At 46.3% G+C, this 22125-nt stretch overlaps 2 protein-coding genes across 4 annotated transcripts in view; one reads left to right on the forward strand and one right to left on the reverse strand.

Moving 5' to 3' along the window:
• Positions 1–585: 585 nt before the first annotated feature.
• On the forward strand, positions 586–10107 carry LOC114793040 (transcription elongation regulator 1-like). The gene is made up of 20 exons (XM_028984639.1): positions 586–700; positions 1269–1497; positions 1897–2049; positions 2140–2440; positions 2644–2886; positions 3324–3524; positions 3615–3715; positions 3794–3882; positions 3969–4129; positions 4580–4655; positions 5444–5582; positions 6517–6606; positions 6688–6806; positions 6989–7139; positions 7235–7399; positions 7598–7780; positions 7905–8084; positions 8189–8272; positions 8511–8611; positions 9596–10107. Exons 1-20 carry the CDS (start codon positions 654–656, stop codon positions 9795–9797), a joined length of 3015 nt encoding a protein of 1004 aa, XP_028840472.1. The 5' UTR covers positions 586–653; the 3' UTR covers positions 9798–10107.
• An 855-nt stretch (positions 10108–10962) lies between these two features.
• The window catches only part of ppp2r2bb (protein phosphatase 2, regulatory subunit B, beta b), a 65122-nt gene continuing 53959 nt past the window's right edge, over positions 10963–22125 (reverse strand). For all 3 annotated transcript variants that reach the window (XM_028982289.1, XM_028982290.1, XM_028982291.1), the window contains 5 exons: positions 19301–19478; positions 13184–13348; positions 12927–13096; positions 12212–12303; positions 10963–11891 (listed from right to left, as the gene is read on the reverse strand). In XM_028982289.1, coding sequence (XP_028838122.1) covers positions 11612–11891; positions 12212–12303; positions 12927–13096; positions 13184–13348; positions 19301–19478 — 885 coding nt within the window. In that variant the 3' untranslated portion in view covers positions 10963–11611. The remainder of the gene's footprint in view (positions 11892–12211; positions 12304–12926; positions 13097–13183; positions 13349–19300; positions 19479–22125) is intronic.

Raw genomic sequence — 22125 nt, forward strand, 5'->3', positions numbered from 1 at the left:
CTGGTTGTCTTCTACCGGGACACGCCCACGTCAATTTGTCTCGGTCACTTTTTTACCGCCTTCTGGAGAATCTGTGATTCGTTGGCCGGATTCATTTAAGTGGGCTTTGTCCTGAGCTGCCCACCCCTTATCCAGAACTGGAGGGGGGAATCTCTGCAGGTGCAAAATGGGCGTTCTTGTACCATGACGGGAACGCCCACCGTCCAGGGAACTGTCACTGCAGCCACGCCCACGGGAGTCGCGACAACAGACTGCCAACATTTTGGTTCAGGCGGACAAAGCTTTATTCGCCTGCTCTTGCTGTGTACATTTTTTAAACAACGCGCCTATAAAATGCACCGCCTTTCGCTCTGTATGTGATTGGACCGACGCAATTGGCACCGGGCAGCCTAGATCAGACAGAAAAAAAAATATTTTCAGCGTGAAAAATCAGATGCGCCTGTCTGACGCTCATTGCTAGAGAGTTGGCAGCCCTGGATCGTCGCTGCTTCTACAGTTGGTGCAGAAAGTTTTGGGGAGCAGCAATGTTCTGCAGAGAACAGGAAGCCCCTCCCCCTTCGGAGTTTGATCGACAGCGCGTTTATCCAATAGCCATTCGGGATCTGCTGCCACAACGGACTGTAGGAAGGTCGCTTTACAGTGGAGTCTCAGTAATGGCGGACAACGTAGAAGGAGACGCTGTTGGATTTAGCGACAACAGGTGACAGTTTGTTCTGTGTTTATGCACAACCAGCTCCATTTATGTGATACGCATTTATAGGCAGTGTTTGGAGATTCCGTAGCCTTACAAGTGCTGCACCGCTTTACTGAGATGTCAGAGATGGTGCTTTGGGCAGCTAAGCTAGTATGGCTAATTGATGCTAGCATCGTATGGAGATGTTTGCGTTAAAGTTATTAAATGTATATGGTGTTATAAGAAACAGTGAGCCGCAGTAAGGCGACGCCTGCGTATTTCTTGTCTTGTGTTAGAATGGAAAGGTTTATGCGGGTTTCTCAGTCGGCTTCCTTGTCCACCGGCCAGTTTCTCCATCTTCTGTTCTATATTTTGTGTTTTTGCCGTCAGCTCTGATGTTGATGTGCAGTTCAGGTTATTTTCTAATTAACGTCATGCTTCTGTAATTTGAAAGTTGGGATTTACCATTGAAGCACACGTGATCAGTGAAATCATACTAATCTCCAAATTGTTTATTGTTATTACATTGTTATTTTTAATGTTATTAGTTAATACACTACTATAACTATAATAATATGTATCCTTTGTGTTGCAGGATGGCTCAGCAGCAAGCTTTGCACTTCCGCAGTTCTGCACCTCCATCCACCCAGGTGATGCGTGGTCCTCCACCTTTATTACGACCCCCACCGCCTCCATTTGGAATCATGAGAGGCCCCCCTCCACCAGCGAGACCACCATTCACGCGCCCACCGTTTGACCCCAGCGTGCCACCCATACCCCCACCGACAGGAATGCCACCACCAATCGCACCACCTCATATGCAGGTAGGGGCTTACAAAAGATTAGTATGAAGAACTTTACTTAACTAGCCAAAAGTTACCATGGATTCAGTTTTAAATTTGTACTGATTTTGATTTCTGAATGAAAACTGACACTGGGATTTGCTTACTTTCTTTTCTTGTGCTGACAGATACACATTCATTTACAGCATTTCTGTACATTCTGTACATTGACTATGGAAACAATACACATTTGACCTATTTGCCATTGACCACCTCAATGTTGTGGTGGTGAAACAACTCTGCTTCATCTAATACTAATTTTGACCAAATAGATTTTTTCATCAATGACGTCCACATGTTTCTAATCCTACCTGGGTTATTCAGTGTAAATCAAAATCTTTCTGCCACTGACTCTGTTGACTCTTATGTTTTGGTTTCCAGAGACCACCTTTCATGCCTCCACCCATAGGAAACATGCCCCCACCCCCTGGCATGATTTTCCCCCCTGGGATGCCCCCAGTTCCAGCAGCTGCTGGGGCAAAGCTGCCCCCCAACGAGGAGATCTGGGTGGAAAACACTACTCCAGAGGGAAAGGTATTGTACCATTTCACATTGTGAAATGTATTTAGCTGTATCCTGGCACATCTGAAAACATCAACAAAGTTTTTACCACTTCTCTCATAGGTCTACTATTACAATGCCCTCTCACGTGAGTCTGCTTGGACTAAGCCAGAGGGAGTGAAGGTGATCCAGCAGTCAGAGCTCAACCCTCTTATGGCAAACCAGACAGGAGCAGCTGGCCCGGCTTCTTCCCCAAGCAGTCTTGGTGGAGGCAATGCCCCAGCACCCACCACAGCCTCACCTGGAAGTGTAGTTCCAGCCCCAAACCAGGTGTCCACACAGGCTCCCTCTCCCAGTCAGCCACTCAGCTCCAGCCCTGATCTGACCACCAAGTCATCCCCAAGTCTACCGCCACCTGGGTCAGGTGAGTGCTACTCCAGGGGTTTCAAACCTGGCTGGAAAGATTGATTTGCAGCCTTGTTTTTAGATCGTTGTTCGATTTCTTGACATTTTCCCCTTTTTGACAATAGAAATAAATTAAGTTTAAGTTTAAAGACTGTTGCAGTTAAAGATAGTTGCAGAAGGTTTACTTGTTCTTTTTCTCTTTCTTTTCACTTTCTTTTTCAGCTCCGATTCTCCCTGAGCTTCCGACTGTGCCCTCTGTTCCTTCCAATGTGGGAGTGACCCCTGTTGCCGTGGTGAGCGTTGCTTCAGTTGCTCCAGTACAGACTGTACCACTCCTGCCTCAAACCCTCTCAGCAGCCCTTCCTCACACTGTGGCACAGCCCACTGCTGCTATCCCAGCATTCCCACCGGTCATGGTGCCACCTTTCAGGGTACCCCTACCTGGAATGCATATTCCACTACCTGGTAATTTTTTTTTTTTTGCGCTTCCTTTTTTGTTATGGAATGATAAACATGGGTTCAGTTATATGTTCAGTTATATGTGCACATTTATCAAAAATGCTTTTTTATATTGTGCAGTATATTTTATTTAATTATTTTATTATATTTACAAGCTTTAATGGGCAATTCTTAATTGTCTATATTTATCTATATTGGTTTCAGATTCTACATTCACATCTTTTAACTGTATGGCATTTGTTACTGTTCCCTACCGAGCCTGTTTACTCCATTTTCCAGAAGGGGGCAGTACAGAGCATGTTCATCTGCACTGCTGCAGTGCATTTCCTTCACAGCCCTGCTTTTTTGCATGCTAATGAAAATAGCATAGTACTACGGCAGATACAGTTTGGGATGTTTTATTACTATTTATTAATTAATTATATTCATTTTTTTTTCTTTAGGAATGCTGCCAGGCATGGGTCCACCACTTGTCCCCATGATGCACCCACAACTGACCATTACGGCAACTCCCGCCACACTGGCTGGGGCACCGCCCCTCCCAGAATGGACTGAGTACAGGACTGCAGATGGGAAGACTTATTATTACAACAATCGCACATTAGAGTCTACCTGGGATAAACCGCTGGAGCTCAGGGAAAAAGGTAACTCCCACCCAGTCTTACACAAGGGTTTCAACAGCACTGCTATCCCATGCATTCTGAAATATCCCGTTGTCTTTTAAATTGATAAAGACTTTGAAAGGGTAAGGGATCGACTGGGACTGGAGGACTCTGAACCCATGGACACCCATGATGATGACCACAAAATGGAACCTTTGATAGTGTTGAAAGAAGTGAGTTTTGTTGAAGATAGGATGATTTGTTCCAGGAGTGTTTATGTTGCTCACTTATTTTGTATATTATATTCATAGGGAAAAAAGGAGGAGGAGATGACTGAGGAAGAGAGAGCAGCACAGAAGGCAAAACCTGTGGCCACAAACCCAATCCCAGGAACACCCTGGTACAAGATGTCACTGATGCTATTTCATCATTAGAGCTGGCGGAAATTGTCTGATGAATCCTGCTATTTATTCTGTGGTCAAACAGGTGTGTAGTGTGGACCGGAGATGACCGCGTGTTCTTTTATAACCCAACTACACGCCTCTCCATGTGGGACCGCCCTGAGGAGCTGATTGGTCGTGCTGATGTAGACAAATGTATACAGGAACCACCACATAAGAAGGGCAGTGAAGAGTTACGAAAACCAGGTTAGTTTCTAAATTAGTTATAAATAGAATTAGGTTCATGTAAGGGGTATATTTATTTAAAGGTCTTGAAGTAATAAGGTACTATTTACTTATTCATTGTTCACATGCTGTTCAGTTTATTGATCATTTAAATGTGGAAAATTATTGTTCTACAGTTACATTTAAGTTTGCTTGCCAGTGATTGCAGGATTGAGAAACACAGGAGGAAGTATTTTGTATTGATATTACACCTATCCAGCAAATTTTGGTGTACCTTTGCTTGCACTATAAGTTTGTTTAGCCAAGTGCTCCTGTCAGTGCAATAGGTATCAATCAGTACATTTGCCAAGTGTGCTCATTTTTAAATTAGCCCTGTTAAGTTCTAAGACACTCTTCTTTTCTCTCACTATCTAATTACATTTGGGGCATGGGTGCACTGTAGTGTCATTAGTGAATATTTGTTGTTTCTAGGAATCATAAAGGAGGAGCATGAGCCTGTTGCTGAGGAAACAACAGAAGATGAGCCAATTAAGGCCAAGAAGAGAAAGTGAGTCCCCACCTGCCACCCCTCCCCAGCGCATATCAGTCAGCAGTTCGGCCCAGACAGAGAGCATGTTCGCTTCAGAGTAACATTGAGAGAAACAAATTTGTAATCTAGAACATAATCTGACAATCGGGGACCCTGAGATGTTGTCATACTTTGGTCTTAATAATAATTGCTGTAGGTGGGAGCTCAATGATGAGTTATTTTGTTTTCGTTATCTAATATCTGGTGTGGTGGTGAAACCTAACTGTCCAGCTGAACCAATCAAATCAGTCACTGTCTCCCGTCAGTGCCCTCCATGCCTGCTTGTCCCCGCCCCAAACACTGGTCCTGTTGCACTGGGGACTATTTTTCAGGGAGCGTCTGTAGCGTTGCTGATGCCAGCATGGGCTTCCAAGGTAACGACCTTGCTTGACCTTCAACCAATCAGCAGACACAGCCAGCCCGTACTTCCGTAGCTCTGTGTGACAGTAGGAAAGGTAAAGAAACACAAAGGGAACAAAAAAGTTTTCTGTAATGATGCGTTAACAGTTGCAGTGGCTGAATGCACGCCAGCCCCCACCACTGCAGCCCCCCAGGAACAGAAATGTACTGTCAGCTGCAGTAGTGTGTAAGGTAAACAAAGTCAGTCCTGTGCCAATACTAGTGGCCCTTAAATTCACTCAGGCTTGGGACAGTTCACATACAAATGCAAAAAAAAATAGTCTATTTGCACTCCAGTAGCCTGAAACAAATGAGTCCGTTTGATTTTGATTCCTCCGACCTGACGCCTCCCTCTCTGGCCATGACAGGAAGGATGAGTCAACCAAAGAGGCCGACTTGGAAAAAGAGGCGGCCTTGGAAGCAGAGCTGAAGGCGGCACGTGAGAGGGCCGTCGTGCCATTGGACACACGCATGACGCAATTCCGGAACATGCTGCTCGAGAGAGGGGTAAAACACTTCAATCCAACCGCAATACTACTGTAACCAGCTCTATAATGTTAGACACATTAAACTGAATGGAAGCCCCAACAAGGTACAATCTTCAGTTTGTTCTTGTTTTTCTTAATTGTCTCTATTTCCTCCTTTTCCCATCCTGTTCTTCCTGTTCTTTATTTCTCTCTTGTATCAATGCTTTCTTTATCCCCCTTTCAGAATTCCATCCTTTCTGTATTTCTTACTGTTACTGAAAATACTGTATGAGCAGTATGATGTAATATGCCGTTTGATGTTTTCAAAGAACTGCAGGTTTACCACTTTACAGTGTATTAATTCTTGTCTGTAAAACAAGGATATTGTATCACCCATTAACTAAAGGAAATGACTAAAGTTTTTGTCTCTGCTGTTTTCTGGAAAACTTATTACGAAGCAAGTGATCCAACTGAAATGTATTTTTTTGTTAATTCGTTTAGTAACTAAGATTGTTAATGTCAAGGAATTGTAACTTTTGTCCACATAGCGAAATGTACTTAAAGGTTAGTATGTTATGATTGGTGTTTCCTTTTCTAGGTTTGCATTGCATTTGACCCAGTTGATGGCTTTAAAAAAAAAAAAAAAAGACAAAACAAAATTTCAAGATTTCCAGAAAACAGAAATATTATCATATGAAGAAATTGAACAGATTCTATCTGATTTAATTGTTCAATGTTGAGTGAGAACACTATTAATTTGTTAAATGTGCGTGGGAACATAATTTATCCACACGGAGTAGTATTTAGCTTAAAGGTTTGCACATCAGGTACTTTGAGTTGTTGCCAGGTCAGCTGCACTGGGATCAGGATTACTACCCTCATGCTGACCACAATTTCACTTTTGTTGTGAAAGTGTAGTGTGTGGAGCTGGTGTGTCTGAAGTGTTCTAATGCCTGGGTGCAACCCCTTTGCAGGTCTCTGCTTTCTCTACGTGGGATAAAGAGCTCCATAAGATAGTATTTGACCCCCGTTACCTCCTGCTTAATCCCAAAGAGAGGAAACAGGTACTGTGACCAGAGGCACCTCTGTTGAAACCATTAAGATTGTCACACAGAGTGAGCCTATGTTCTGAATGTTGTCTGCAGGTGTTTGAGCAGTATGTGAAGACTCGGGCAGAGGAGGAGAGAAAGGAGAAGAAGAACAAACTGATGCAGTCCAAAGAGGAGTTTAAGAGAATGATTGAAGAGGCCAGACTGCTTAGCAGGTACTTTAATCCATGGTTACTATGATTGTGGTTGCATTATTCTTCTTCTCACAACACAATTCTCTGAATTGAATAGGGCCTCTCGAATAAAAGGGGAAACATTTTATCATTTTCAAGGACTATGATTGGAGACACACATGTGATTTATTCATTTGCTGATTTCCTGTTCTGTGGTTTCACAGGACTACATTCAGTGAGTTTGCCTCCAGACATGGCAAGGATCCACGGTTCAAAGCCATTGAGAAGATGAAGGACCGTGAGGTCATCTTCACAGAGTTCATGACTGCTTTCAGGAAGAAGGAAAAAGAGGACTCAAAAAACAAAGGAGAGAAGGTAAAGGATTGGATCAGCGTCTTTTTCTTAATGTGAACTTCCTTCATTTTGATGGTTAGATCTTGCAAGAAATCTAAGATTCCTCTGTTCTACAGGTCAAACAGGACTTTTTTGAAATGCTGTCAGACCACCATGTGGACATACAGCAGCGCTGGAGTAAAGTGAAGGACCGCCTGGAGACGGACCCTCGCTACAAAGTCGTTGAGACATCTGCTACACGTGAGGAGCTCTATAAGCAGTATGTGGAGAAGCAGGCTAAGGTGGGTGCCTGAAAATACTACAACATCAACTAGCATACACGGCCATAATGTGACAGTTTGCATGATATGACAACCGACACGTTTCCAGTATTTCTTAATTCATCATTTGATCATGTCTCTGTACCTTTTTTTTTTAATCCAGAGAATAATTTAGTATTTTACTGAACAATATCTCACCTTATCTGTCTGTGTTGCTAGAACGTGGACTCTGAGAAAGAGAAGGAGCTGGAACGGCAGGCCCGCATCGAGGCTAGTCTGAGGGAGAGGGAGCGTGAGGTACAGAAGGCTCGCTCGGAACAGACCAAAGAAATTGATCGTGAGAGAGAGCAGCACAAACGAGAGGAGGCCATCCAGCACTTCAAAGCCCTCATGTCTGACATGGTATGTCTGCTGTCTCTGAAATTTGCTCACTTTTTGTCTTTTTATAACATTAGAATTAAGACACAGTACCATAAAGTTATTCCCACACATCTATATGCTTGTTAAATTGCCTTTTGGGGTAAAGGTGAGGTCTTCAGATGCAACGTGGTCAGACACTCGTCGGATTTTGCGCAAGGATCACCGGTGGGAATCAGCCTCACTTCTGGAGCGTGATGAGAAGGAGAAGCTGTTTAATGAGCATGTGGAAGCACTAACCAAGAAAAAGAAGGAGCTTTTCAGGCAGCTTTTGGATGAGACTATACTGGTAATACTGTATTTATACTTTAAGCTTCACTTGCCCCATTTGGAGTTGTTTTAGCAGTTGCCTTCTGTTTTGAGAATGTTAACAAAAAATGCTAATCTATGCAGATCACTCTGACAACCACCTGGAAGGAGGTGAAGAAGGTTATAAAAGAAGATCCTCGCTGTATCAAGTTTTCAAGCAGTGACCGGGTACATTTAAACATCTGAGTTATTACAACAGTCAACTCTGACACAACACAATCTCCCATATAACCTATATGAACCTATTAATCTGCATTCTGAATTCTACACAGTCCATTTCTTTAATTATATCCCATTCATGTACATTCACTTAATGAAAGCACATACATTAAACCTCACGACCTTTGGCCCCATGCAAAAGCCCCGGTGTATTTCATTAACTGAAATATTTTGTCCTTTACTGTAGAAAAAACAACGAGAGTTTGAGGATTACATCAAAGATAAATATATCACAGCCAAGGCAGATTTCCGAACTCTGCTGAAGGAGACAAAATTCATCACATACAGGTACTCAAACATTTTCTTATTTTTCAATGTGTTGAACATGTACATGCAGATATGCTAAATATACTGCTTAAAGAAAAATAAAGAGAACACTTAAACAACACAATGTAACTCCAAGTCAATCACATTTCTGTGAAATCAAACTGTCCACTTAGGAAGAAACGTTGATCAATTTCACATGCTGTATTGCAAATGGGATAGACACCAGGTGGAATTTATAGGCAATTAGCAAGACGTCCCCAATAAAGGTTCTGCAGGTGGTGACCACGGACCACTTCTCAGCTCCTATGCTTAGTGGCTGATGTTTTGGTTACGTTCGTATGCTGGCGGTTGTTTCACTCTAGTGTTCGCATGAGACGGAGTCTACAACCCACACAAGTGGCTCAGGTAGTGCAGGTCATCCAGGATGGCACATCAATGCCAGCTGTGGCTAGAAGGTCTTTCAGTGCATTGTCTAGAGCATGGAGGCACCACCAGGAGACAGGCCAGTACATCAGGAGATGTGGAAGAGGCCGTAGGAGGGCAAGAACCCAGCAGCAGGACCATTTCCTCCACCTTTGTTCAGAGAGGAACAGGAAAAGCTCTGCCAGAGCCCTGCAAAAGGACCTCCAGCAGGCCACAAATGTGCATGTGTCTGCTCAAACGGTCAGAAACAGACTCCATGAGGGTGGTATGAAGCCCTGACGTCCACAGGTAGGGGTTGTGCTTACAGCCCAACACAGTGCCACACGTTTGGCATTTGCCACAGAACACCAAGATTGGCAAATTTGCCAATGGTTTTCTGCTTTAATTTTGAGTGTGACTCCAAATCCAGATCTCCATGGGTTCATAAATTTGTTTTCCAGTGATTTATTTTTGTGTGGTTTTGTTGTCAGAACATTCGGATGTGTAAAAAACAAATTATTTTATTCTACTGTCCTGAGATTGAAGTTTTATATTGGATCATTGTTGATGTGACTTTCTGACTTTTATCTCCGTCGGGCTCAGATCTCGGAAGCTGATCCAGGAGTCAGACCAGCACCTGAAGGACATTGAGAAGATCCTGCAGAACGACAAACGCTACCTGGTTCTGGACTGTGTTCCTGAGGAGCGGCGTAAGCTCATCATGTTCTACATCGAGGACCTGGACCGCAGAGGACCGCCTCCTCCACCTACTGCCTCTGAGCCAACCAGACGCTCCACCAAGTGAAGACCGCACCCTGAACCAAATATCACATGACCCAAATGGACTTGGAACCAAGACTGATGTTCAGGAATGTGGAATGCAACATCTTTGGTGTCATCTCTGCAAAAGATGTGCATCATTGCTGGAAACCTTCAAGTGTCACTCAACACAGAGGTCATCACTATGGGTGGGGTGCTGTCATGCACTCTGTCCTCTCAGTGTTAACTTTATTCATTGTTAGTGCCTCCCAGTGCAGCGTTTTGTTTTGCCGCATTGCTACTGTACAATCCTGTACGTGTTTACCGGAATAAATGCAAGGTTGAATTTCTTTTTACCTTGTATGTTACCTTGTATGTTTTTTTTTTTTGTTTTTTTGGTATTGTCATTTCCCCTCTGCAATTAGTTTTTCCAATATTTGGACAACCCTATCAATTTGTATGTATACCAGTTCAGATTTTTCATATTACAGACGAATGGATTTTCATTATTCTTTTTCAAATATTTTTTAGCATTTTAAGTAGCATATTAGCAAGCGATGAGTTGAACAAGACAAGAAAAAAAATTGTTCACTGGTTAAGAATAACAAACCTATTGGGTTTCATCCATTCATAGTGATCTCAGATGTATTTTAAAACAAAAGAAATGAATTCCCTTTGACTCCACAGAATGTGTGTATTAGTCCCTCCAGGACTGTGAATTCCCGTGTGAATTCTGTGCAGTCACTAATTTTATCCATTCATAGCAGACAGTGGCAGTGACTTAATGTGCATGCTCATGCATGCAAACAGATGGATGTTCAGTCTTCAATCCAGTTAGCGAAATGTTAGCTGAAAATGTTTATTGAAACAATGAATTAATGCAAATTGTAAGATACAGACGACAGTTCTCTTTTATTCTCACTGAAACAAGTTGTTTTTCTTTTTAATGAATTATACAAAAAGTTAATTTCTGCAATTTCAGTTGAAATAAAACAAAGAACATGCGTTACAATTAAGGGAAATTATTTTGTGAAATAATTTTAGGCTGCAACAATCCCCAAGAAAGGCCACATAATCCTGGAGGGACTGGCTATATGGGTTTTATGAAACCCGTTTGGGGACCACCCCACTGGCTCTTTTCAAAATGCATGGGTGCAATTACAAAATTCAGGGAGTTATAACCACTCAAAAAAGTGAATGCATTGTTTTGGTCATACTTTTTTTTTTTTATTTCTTAAAAAAAAATTATAGAACAAAAACAGAACATTGCTACATATTTGTTTTTTCTTTACTTTGTCAGAACCAATCCTATTTTGTAGCATCTCTCAGTTCCCAGCAGGTGCCAAATCGCACCAGCACAAAAATGAAGGTTAAATAAATAAATAAATAAACAAACGATAAACATTACAGAGATTTAGGAGATGGGACATGGAGAAGGAGGGTTGATGGAAACGTCAAGCTCGCAACGGCTATGCAATGCCGCCACTCCCAACGTTCGCCAAAGGGGGTGTGTCATGGACTTCTGTTGTCATTTTGGCCCATTTCAGTCAATTTCCATGAGCATAAAAACAAGCTTTTAAAAAGAAAACACCATTCCACTAATGTTGCTGTGCATGTCCAGTCACTACCTTTTTCCCCAGGAGGGAAGTAAATTGAAAAGGAACTGAAAACAAGGAAAAAAGTTAGAGAACATCCCAACTTCCAGTCTGCTTTATGGACACAATGCCAGTCCTTGGGTTCTAGTGAAGAACGCAGCACAGTCAGCAGTCAAGGCCTCCCCAATACCCTGTCCTCCCATCCCGGCTGAGTGACACCAGCCGGTCATGATGCTGTGTGTTCGGAGAGGCAACAGCGAGGCCCCTAATTGACCTTGTCCTGGAAGATGTAGAGGTTGTTGGTTGCAGCGACAGCGATGATGTTCTCGTTGGGGTGCCATGCAGTGTGGAGGATTTTCTTGCTGAAGTCCAGGCTGTCCACGCTGATCTCGTCCTTCCGCCGCTTCCCGCCCACGCACACCTTCCGTGGCTTCAGGACAGCGCGTGGCTTGCTGTTCTCACGTGATGCCTCCAGCGTTACATCGCGCTTGGTGTTGCGGTCAAACATGCGGAAGAAGTTGTTGTAGGAGCCGGTCATGATGACGCTGGAGGAGGATAGACAGTGGAATTTTGTTAGTCTAAAGACAAACACTAACAGCACATTATTGACAGGTATTCTCATTCCATCATTTAAGTGGCCTTTGGTAGTCTCTGCCACCATCTAGTGGTCAATAGTGGTATTCAAAATAAAATACCTGTAAAAATGGTTATGATAGAAGCTAAATCAAATACAACAATCTCCAAATGCATTGGTCCAACTATAAGTTACAGTGTCTGAATAGATCAATCAATTCAAATATCTTAATCATTGTCGTCACACATTGCACCTTTAACAACATTCAGAATGTTCTGTCTCCTCGCTCACCTGTCCGACCCATTCCACACACATTCAAACTTGTCAAAGATGCAGTCATTCTCATAGAGGGAGCACAGCTTACTCCTCAGGTAGTCATGAACCTGGACACAGTAGAACAGGCAAATCATACTCATGGTAAAGATTTTTTTTACCAACAGTCATCCATGCAAAACCCCTTAAAATGGGGGAATTCATCATCCTTAACCCAATAACAGGCTCCACAGAGACCTGAGTGCCAGATGATTGGGAACGCTCAAAGATCATTGAATTATGTCTGGCTAGACAATGTCTCACACTTGTGAGTATCTGAGACGTTAATTGAGGGTAAGGACCCCTAGGTAAGTTAATTTAATGCAGCCGGGGCTTTCGATGACACAGATACTCTGATGGCCGCCAGTAATACCAGCAGAATTATCCTGGGTGCGCTGGGGCCACAGATGTAATAGGAAACAAGACCCCACCCCCCACCCTCAACATTTTTCTGTAATGAACTTAATCATGCAATATTCGATTCAATGCACATTTACACCCACCACTAGTTTTAGACTTCAGATGATGTACTACATAGAACAATGAACCGGCATGAGAAACAAGCATACACAAAAAATGATTTTACAACCTGCAATTCCTTCATGCCCCACAAGGGGTCAGAGTTTGTACATTGCTGCTCGACCCGTTATGCTGAAGCACTCTGTCATAATCTGTGTTTTTAGTTGAGCTGTACCTGATACGTCTCCAGAGGTTTGTTCTCCATGTTGAGGTCCCACACCTTGATGGTGAGGTAGTCGCGTGTCATCAGATAGCGTCCGCTGTGGCTAAATTTCACATCTGAGATGGAGGAGATGATCTCAGAGAAGAAGGAGCGGTTGCTGGGGTCTTCTGGTTCTTCAAAAACTGTTGAAGAAAGGAACATTTTTTTCTCTTTGTATCATTTAATGTACATTAGCAAACAGCAGGAAAAAGATCTAGAGAGAGACGTACACTTGGAGTGGCTATCGCAGAGGGCAGCAGCCCTCATGTCGCACAGTCGAATGGAGCCCTTGCTGCTGCTGTAGACAAAGGTGTTGCACTGGTGGGGATGGAACTCGGCTGCTGTGATTACCTCAGTGAGCTCTTCCATGTTGGTAGGCTTTATGTCTACAATGTCTGAAAGAGGGTGGAGGTGAAGGAACTACAACCAGATGCATGCTGTCAGGATTGCCTGCAGCTGGGCTCCACACCGGAACCAAATCCTGACGCCCCATAAATGCCGGAAGTTTCCGCCCGTTCGGGGTCGCTGGCATTTTCGTGAACTCTCTGCACGAACTTGACCTTGTTTAGTTTTATGTGTTTTGAGTTCTGGCAATCGCCACACGCCTACAGGTTTGTTTCAGTTCTTGATTTATGTTAAACTGTTTTTGGCCATCGCGCCATTGTTTCTTTGTATTTCTTTGAGTTTGTTTATTTGTTGTATAATAAAAACCCCTTCCCAGTATGTCAGACCTCTGCGCTTCCTTCCCCCGTAAGTCCGTAGACGTGACAGAATGCCAGAGACCCCCCCAAAAGCGCAGAGGTAAAAAGCAGAGGAGAAGAAACACCGCGAAGGACGCAGCCCGGCGCGGCGAACGCGGACGGCAGGGGAGAGACGCGCCGCCCGTTCTGGTGGAGCGTTTTCTCCCCGAGAAGCCGTGGTACGCGGCGCCGCGTGATGACGTCACCCCCGGGAAACTCCGCGAAACCCGGAAGCGACAACGTCGGCGGGTGAGTGGGCGGAGCGAGGACGTTGGCGTCGGCAGCAGCGAGGAAGTGACGTGGGCAGCGAGCGCAGAAGATGCGACCCCCACGATCTTCGGCATGTCGAGCCAAGAACTCTGCGCTCTGCTGGCCAGGCTCCCTGTGGACTGGGACGACACGGACGACGACGAGAGCACGGGAGACGAGAGTTGGGCTCCGCCCATCGCACCAGTCTGCGATCGTCGCAAGGTCCGTGGGGACCCACGTCACTTCCAGGGGGGTGAGAAGCGACAACAACGGCGGCGTCCCTCCAGCGAGGGGATGGGCAGCCTCCAGCCCGAATGGCCAGAGTACTGTCCCTGGGAGTTGATCGCACCCTGGGTCCAGGATGTCCGCAGGGTGGACGACCCTCGGAGTCACAGGTGGGAGGACACGGATGACGAAAGCGACAATGACGTGGATTTTCGTTGGGCAGTCGGGGCCGGGATGGCTCCACCCAGCGCGCGCGTCCGAGATTGTCGCGACATCCGTGAAGATCCACGTGACTTCCGAGGGTATGAGGTCGACACGGACCAACACGAGGATGACGCCGATTGGGCAGTCGGTGCCGGGATGGCTCCGCCCATCGTGCCCGTCCGTTGCGAGGTCCGTGGAAACCCACGTCAGTCCCAGAGGTGCGACAACTGTGAGGAGGAGGACAGCGATGCGGGCGTAAGCTGGTGGAACAGGGCGACAGGAGGTCGCCAACCAGCAACTGCACTGTCGGAACTGCCTCACAGGGAAGATGCCCTCCCAGTTCCAGTCGCCGACCCGCCTTCCCTCTGCTCGGACGTTCCCCAGCTGAACGGCAGCGCATCACCAGCGCCCCCGCATGCTGGAGAAGACGTCCACCACCCCCCATGCCACACGCCCACCACCATCTCCAGCGACGCTGCCTGGCAGCAGGGAGAGACCGACAGGAGTTTTCGGGACTTCCAACAGAGACTGAGGGCGGAGTTTGATCGGCCAGAGCCTGAGCCAGGGATCGAACTCTGCCCCTCCACCACATCCAGCGCCAGTCAGGATCCGGGGCAAGAAGACCAAGCACTGGCGGGCGACGAGAAGGTCGCGCCTCCCGAGATTCTGGCTGTGCCCCCTGAGGAGGTCCCGGAGAGCTCAGAGAGGGAACCAGACGGCCCTCTCTTCTGTCTGTCTCTGTCTGTGTGTGTGTGTGTGCGTGGCATATGAGTCCGTATGTCGCCCCCACTTCCCCTCTTTGTGTCCACCAGATGGCGACCCAGCCGCGGAGCCGAACCCCAGGGAGGAGGTTCCTGACCCGAATGTGCTGGTCCAAGGCGAGGTGGACAAGCCCCAAGGTACCCCGAAGTCCAGCCGGGGGGGGTGCTCCCCCAAAGAATTTTTTGGGGGGGTGCAGTTCGGGTTGGGGACTCCTCCTGAGGGGAGGGGAGGTGGGGAAGCGATGGAGCTGGGTCCTCCGGTAGCCAGTGAGGAGGGCGGGCCAGGCATGGGCCTGCGTCTGCCTCCAGAGGGGTGGAGCGCCATAGAGCCCCCGGGTAGGCATGAGGACCCAGCTGGGACAGACAGGAAGAGGGCCTGCTTGTCCCAACGGACGCAGAAGGGGCTAGCCGGATGGTCTGGCAATGCCCCCCCCCTTGGCACCAGGGCCGTGCAGCGAGAGGGGCTGCATAGTCCCAGAAGGCACCAGCCTGGGGTGCCTGGAACAGTCGCCGGAGGCTCTGGGACAATCTCCCTGCGCGGTGCAGGGGGTGACACAAGACGTGTCAGAGGGGACATGTGGAGACAGGGCCCACATGTACCCAGATGGATCGGCCCTGATTATTGTGTGCAGGTACGGGAGTCCGGGGCCGCCATGCGGGACCACGCCGGGGAGCCAGGCCGAGGGTCCGGGGCCGCCAAGCGGGACCACGCCGGAGAGCCAGGCCGAGGGTCCGGGGCCGCCAAGCGGGACCACGCCGGGGAGCCAGGCCGAGGGTCCGGGGCCGCCAAGCGGGACCACGCCGGGGAGCCAGGCCGAGGGTCCGGGGCCGCCAAGCGGGACCACGCCGGGGAGCCAGGCCGAGGGTCCGGGGCCGCCAAGCGGGACCACGCCGGGGAGCCAGGCCGAGGGTCCGGGGCCGCCAAGCGGGACCACGCCGGGGAGCCAGGCCGAGGGTCCGGGGCCGCCAAGCGGGACCACGCCGGGGAGCCAGGCCGAGGCACCGGGGCCGCCAAGCGGGACCACGCCGGGGAGCCAGCCCGAGGGACCGGGGCCGCCACGCCTGACCACGCCGGGGAGCCAGCCCGAGGGACCGGGGCCGCCACGCCTGACCACGCCGGGGAGCCAGCCCGAGGGACCGGGGCCGCCACGCCTGACCACGCCGGGGAGCCAGCCCGAGGGACCGGGTCCTCCAAGGGGAGGATACAGCAGGGCAGGAGCCCTGTGGTTGCCGCCGTCCGCCCCGCCGCCTCCACTGATGGTACTGTTGGGGCTCCAAGGACGTAGCCCTTGGAGGGGGGGCTCTGTCAGGATTGCCTGCAGCTGGGCTCCACACCGGAACCAAATCCTGACGCCCCATAAATGCCGGAAGTTTCCGCCCGTTCGGGGTCGCTGGCATTTTCGTGAACTCTATGCACGAACTTGACCTTGTTTAGTTTTAGGTGTTTTGAGTTCTGGCAATCGCCACACGCCTACGGGTTTGTTTCAGTTCTTGATTTATGTTAAACTGTTTTTGGCCATCGCGCCATTGTTTCTTTGTATTTCTTTGAGTTTGTTTATTTGTTGTATAATAAAAACCCCTTCCCAGTATGTCAGACCTCTGCGCTTCCTTCCCTCGTAAGTCCGTAGTCGTGACACATGCACATAAATACATACATTCATCACACACATATATATGTGTGTATATATATATATATATACACACACACATTTACATTTACGGCATTTGGCAGACGCCCTTATCCAGAGTGACTTACAACGTGCTTTCAAGTTACCATCGATGAAGAGATCAATTCCGGTTCACTAGGACCCCCCAACTATGAATACATCTATTTTATTCACTCTGTTGTAGATTCTGTACACAAAGTTCGACAACAAGAAAATTACAATTTAATCTAAATATTCTTTAAAGAGGAAGGTCATGAGCTGTCGTTTGAAGGTGCTCAGTGACTGAGCTGCTCTGACCTCGAGGGGAAGTTCATTCCACCACCGAGGGGCCAAGACGGAGAAGAGTCTAGATGAATGTTTTTCCTTTTACCTTTAGCGATGGAGGGACCAGGCGAGCAGTACTGGAGGTATATATATATATTTGTGTGTGTGTGTGTGTGTGTGTGTGTGTGTATATGAGTTCATAAATATGTTTACTTTCTCTGTGTGCTATGACATTTCCATTTCTGTCAGTGTAATTAGCATTTTAACAAGCTTTAGCATCAAGAAGGTCACAATTAATGCACTGCAATTCATTTGTTTTTCATCAACTAACAGCCCTAAATTATTCAATGTACATGTCAGTGAAGAGATTCCTACTACCACCCAACATATCGTTTCTTTGAGCAACCCTACAGTAACACAAATGTCATTTGAGCATCCATCCTTTCTTTCATCCTTCCATCTCTGAGGCGCAGGTTTTCTTTCTCTGAGGAACTATCTTTATCACTGTGCTGGATCCTGGTTCATGGCTTTTCACAGAAATTGGGCCATTGCATTTGAAAAATGTGTAAGGAGGTACACAAGTTCTCTCACAGCCAATTCCTAACCTTATCATTTATGGTAATGAAGCATCAAGGTTAACAGTGTTAAAAATGATCTTCCTGTGCTCTGGGAAGAGCTGGCTGTGGTTAATCATATCCTGTCGGAACGCGGCTATAGAGCTCACACGTGGGATATAACCCCATTCTGCCCCTTCATAAGCCACAGACTTTCAGATTTCCCCATAGAGTACACATTCATCGGCGCCTAAAATAACTGCACAGGGCAAATGTGCACCTAGCCCCACCAAGTACTGCCTCAGGCATGAAAGTGGGCCCTTACTGAGATGCTGAGGGAAGGAGAGGCGCTCAGGCCATGATTGATCGAGCTGATACAGCAGAAATGGGGTTGGTTAAATCAGGTGTCTGACGCCAGCACATCCACTGTACATGCAGTGCCAGAGCTTAAAGAATAGGACCCTAGTGTCTAGGCTCAACCAGATCTAAGTAAATATATTACATGAGATTTAGTATTTCAGAATTCATAATAAGACATTATAAAGGGCACAAACATTACAGTTCTTTTCTAAATTAATAATTAAACACTGTGATGAATGCAATAAATTAGCCATGAAACTATTTTTGGTACAGGCCACATTTGGTACACATTTGTCATGACCATTTACATTGGTAGATTCTCACTGAAGGCATCAAAACTATGAATGAACACACGTGGAGTTATGTACTTAACAAAAAGTGGAGACCTGGCCTCCACAGTAACCAGACCTGAACCCAATCGAGATGGTTTGGGGTGAGCTGGACCACAGAGTGAAGGCAAAGAGGCCAACAAGTGCTAAACACCTCTGGGAACTCCTTCAAGACTGTTGGAAAACCATTTCAGGTGACGACCTCTTGAAGCTCATCAAGAGAATGCCAAGAGTGTGCAAAGCATTAATCAGAGCAAAGGGCGGCGGTTTTGAAGAAACTAGAATATAAAACATGTTTTCAGTTATTTCACCTTTTTTTGTTAAGTACATAACTTCACATGCTTTCGTTCATAGTTTTGATGCTTTCAGTGAGAATCTACCAACGTAAGTGGTCATGAAAATGGTCATGTTCACAGCTGCTGTTTAAATACAGTGTAGTTATTATTCTTAATGTCACCAATGCAGTAGAATTAATATTCTCACTTGCTGTCTGACTGCAGTATTGATGGAGGATAGAAGTCAAAAATTGTCAGTGGTGCTACTCTGTGCTACTAAGTTTGAGTTATTACACTTACTGCTCTAAATACTGCTACTCCTCACTCAACACCATCTTTACACCTGTTCAAACTGTGGAGGGGATGTGAGGAACTGTGGATACATCTGTCACTGTCAGTTCTCAGTTAATGCACACCCACTGACAAACCCACCACAGTCTCTGCAATAGCAGTGGTAACAACAGGCGTTGTTGGACCAGGGCCATCTGTTTAGCTGTCTACATACTTGCCTGTAGAGGTGACCCACTCATGGACATTTCCAGAAAAAAAAAAACAGTGCTGATTGATGATGAGTTAGTTCTGTTTAAGAGTGACCTGGCTCACCCTGCTGAGAGATTAATGCTGATGAGGCATAGCACTCGGGGAGTTTTTGTGTGTGTGTGTGTGTGTGTGTGTGTGTGTGTGTGTGTTTGGAGTCCCAGTGCTTTGGCAAAGGATACTAAAGCTCCGGTTGGTGATCTCAAGGTTCCAGAGGTTGATTCTCAAGTCATCTGTGGACATGTAGGTCTCGTAGTCGCTGTTTATAGAGATTGAGTTGATGTGGTAGGTGTGACCATTGGAGAAGACCCGTCTGGGCGTGGCCTCCACCATCAGGTCCATGGGTCGAAGTACAGGTACCTGCACAATAAGGACAGAGAAGAATTTCAGAACTCTGATGGCATCATTATAAATGTCCTCCCGCCTTGTTTAAAGTGATTTACATGATGACAGCAAAATGCACAACGAATCCATTTGACTGCTGCCTGAATGGTGTTGCTTAGCAACAGTTCCAAAGGCAGGAAATATTTTCTTAACAGCCAAGAGCACACCAGTACATCCATGTCAGGTGGGAGCTTTAGACAAATGAGAGTGGCACCTGCTATGGCCTGATGGACTGCAGCATCTGTCTGATGAACTTGTGCACCTAATTGTGTTCACTGGTTTGTTCACCGGCATCACTGATTACCTGAAACGTTTTCACCCCTGTTTATCTGTGCCGGCTTTGTTTTTGGACCCTTGTGGCATTTCTTTTGTTTAACAATTTCATATACTGGTTTGTATGTCACACATATTAGTGCTCTAATCTATAATAAAGCCCCTTTCCATTTTTTGTGGTCTCGCTGGGGTTGCTGCAATCCTGATTTTGTCCCTCACTGTTTTAAGGGGTTCAGTCTTTCTTGCAAATTACTTAGATAAATCTGAGCAAGCGTACAGCACGAACGGCGCAGCTGCAAGCCAGCAGACAGTGAGAGAAGATGGAGAATGGGTGGTGGGGAGGTTGATGATGGGGGAGACACTTGTCTTCCAGTAATGGGGAAAGCTGTCCTCATGAAGGGTCCTGGGTGCTTTAATGATGACTTATCTTACTGCCTGTCAGTCACCCACGTCCTCCACTGTGAGGGGGGTCCCCTGACCTGAGTCCCACCCACCGCCTGGAACCAGAGGCCCTTGCCAATGCCTAACAAGACTGGTGGCCCCCGGGTCCCCCGTCACACCATACAGAATACCACTGACGTGCCTCCCTCATGTCAGGCTAATGATGCTACACTTCTGTGCCTGTAGTGTGTGGCCTCTAAGTAAGCAGGTCGTTAGATCTCAGAACTGGAAAAAGATGTGTATATGCGAGTGTGTTTGTGTGACAGAGACAGCAATAGCGCTTAAAAACGTTAGTAGTCATTAAAGAAAAACACATAATGAATAGCGAGGACATGATTCATAAACTTCCCTGATGCACAATAACAGATTTAGCTCTGATCTGTGAGTCCAGGTGGTGGCAGCAGTAAAATAAAACTGACAATTTTATTACATCTTACGGCTGTAATATTGCGTTTCTCTAATTGTGTGCACATTTTATTGCTGCCGTTATTGCAGCTATGCCTTCAATTCCCAGGTGAGAATAACGGCACGGCATGTTTTACACCGACATGTCGTCATGCAGCTCCTCAACACGAGGGTTGCTGGGGCCATTATCTCATCATCAAAGGTTAATTAAGCCAGATAACTGTGGTAGGCTGAGGTTAATTAGAAGGTGGAGCCGCGTTTACGGCTACATTTCTTGAAATGCTTACAAACGTTAAGCACTAGAGGTGATTGTAGTGTTGATAAAAATACATACATATGTGAAATATCATTGCTGCTGCAGTAATTGATGCTTTTTGTGCATATTTGAAATGAGAATATTATGAAGCCCAGCAGGAAGCCTTCTGAATACAGAAGAATAATGAGCAGAGGAGGGATGGGGAGGCATGATACAGAGAATGGAGGCATGCTGTGTGTGAGTTTCATTATATGTCTTTATACGTATCAATATGATTTTTTTTTTATGTTTCATATGACAACTTGCTTTAAAAATGCATAGGGTGTGACAGCTTGTAATATAGCAGTAATAATGCATCAGTCACACAAGGTATAACTTACTCCTCACACACACATTTCTCTCTCAATTTCAATCAAATATCAATATATGGTTTTGAAACACAAAATTAAATCTCAATATGAAATACATAAATCATAAACATCTGATTGAGATGAAAGAAAACTACTGACTGCACTGTGTGGCCCAGAGCCACTCAGACACACACACACACACACACACACACACACACACACACACACACACACACACACACACACACACACACACACACAAAAAGAAAGATACAAAGTTTTATGTGCATGTGTATATATGACTGTGTTATAATATGACAAAGCCACACCATTTCTTCACACCTCACTCAGCCACAAAAAATCCTTTTGGCTGTAATCTTTAACCAAACAGCAGCACAGTGGTATTGGATGGTTCCTTGGAGAATGTCTGGGATTCCTGTCCTTCTTTTACTGACATTAGACCCCCTCCACCCATCCGACTCACACTATCTTGTCTTCCTCAATCAATCCATCCATCCATCCGTCCGTCCATCCATCCATCTCTTCTCAGCCACCCTGTAGAGGTAAATGCCGCTCTGCATGTTCTACTGGGGGAGGGGGGAGTGAGTATAGCAATCAGGCTTCTCTCATCCCCGCCTCGCTCGGCCCCTACTCACAGCCGGCGCTGTGTGATAAGTGTCCTGCTCACACACACTTACACATGGTTGTAATCTCCCATCCTCCAGCAGGTCACTGATGTGAGGTGAAATAGGGTGGGGCTGTACATCAACTGCACGACTGTCCACTGTGCAAACCAACCAAAGCAGCAAGGGTTGTTGAGAAATATCGAAAAGAGACAAGAGAACAGAGACCGAAAAGGGAAGAGGATACACGCTAGCTAATGGGCGTGCCCACAACA

The sequence above is a fragment of the Denticeps clupeoides genome, chromosome 6, assembly GCF_900700375.1.
Source record: "Denticeps clupeoides chromosome 6, fDenClu1.1, whole genome shotgun sequence".
NCBI classification, from domain to species: Eukaryota; Metazoa; Chordata; class Actinopteri; order Clupeiformes; family Denticipitidae; genus Denticeps; species Denticeps clupeoides.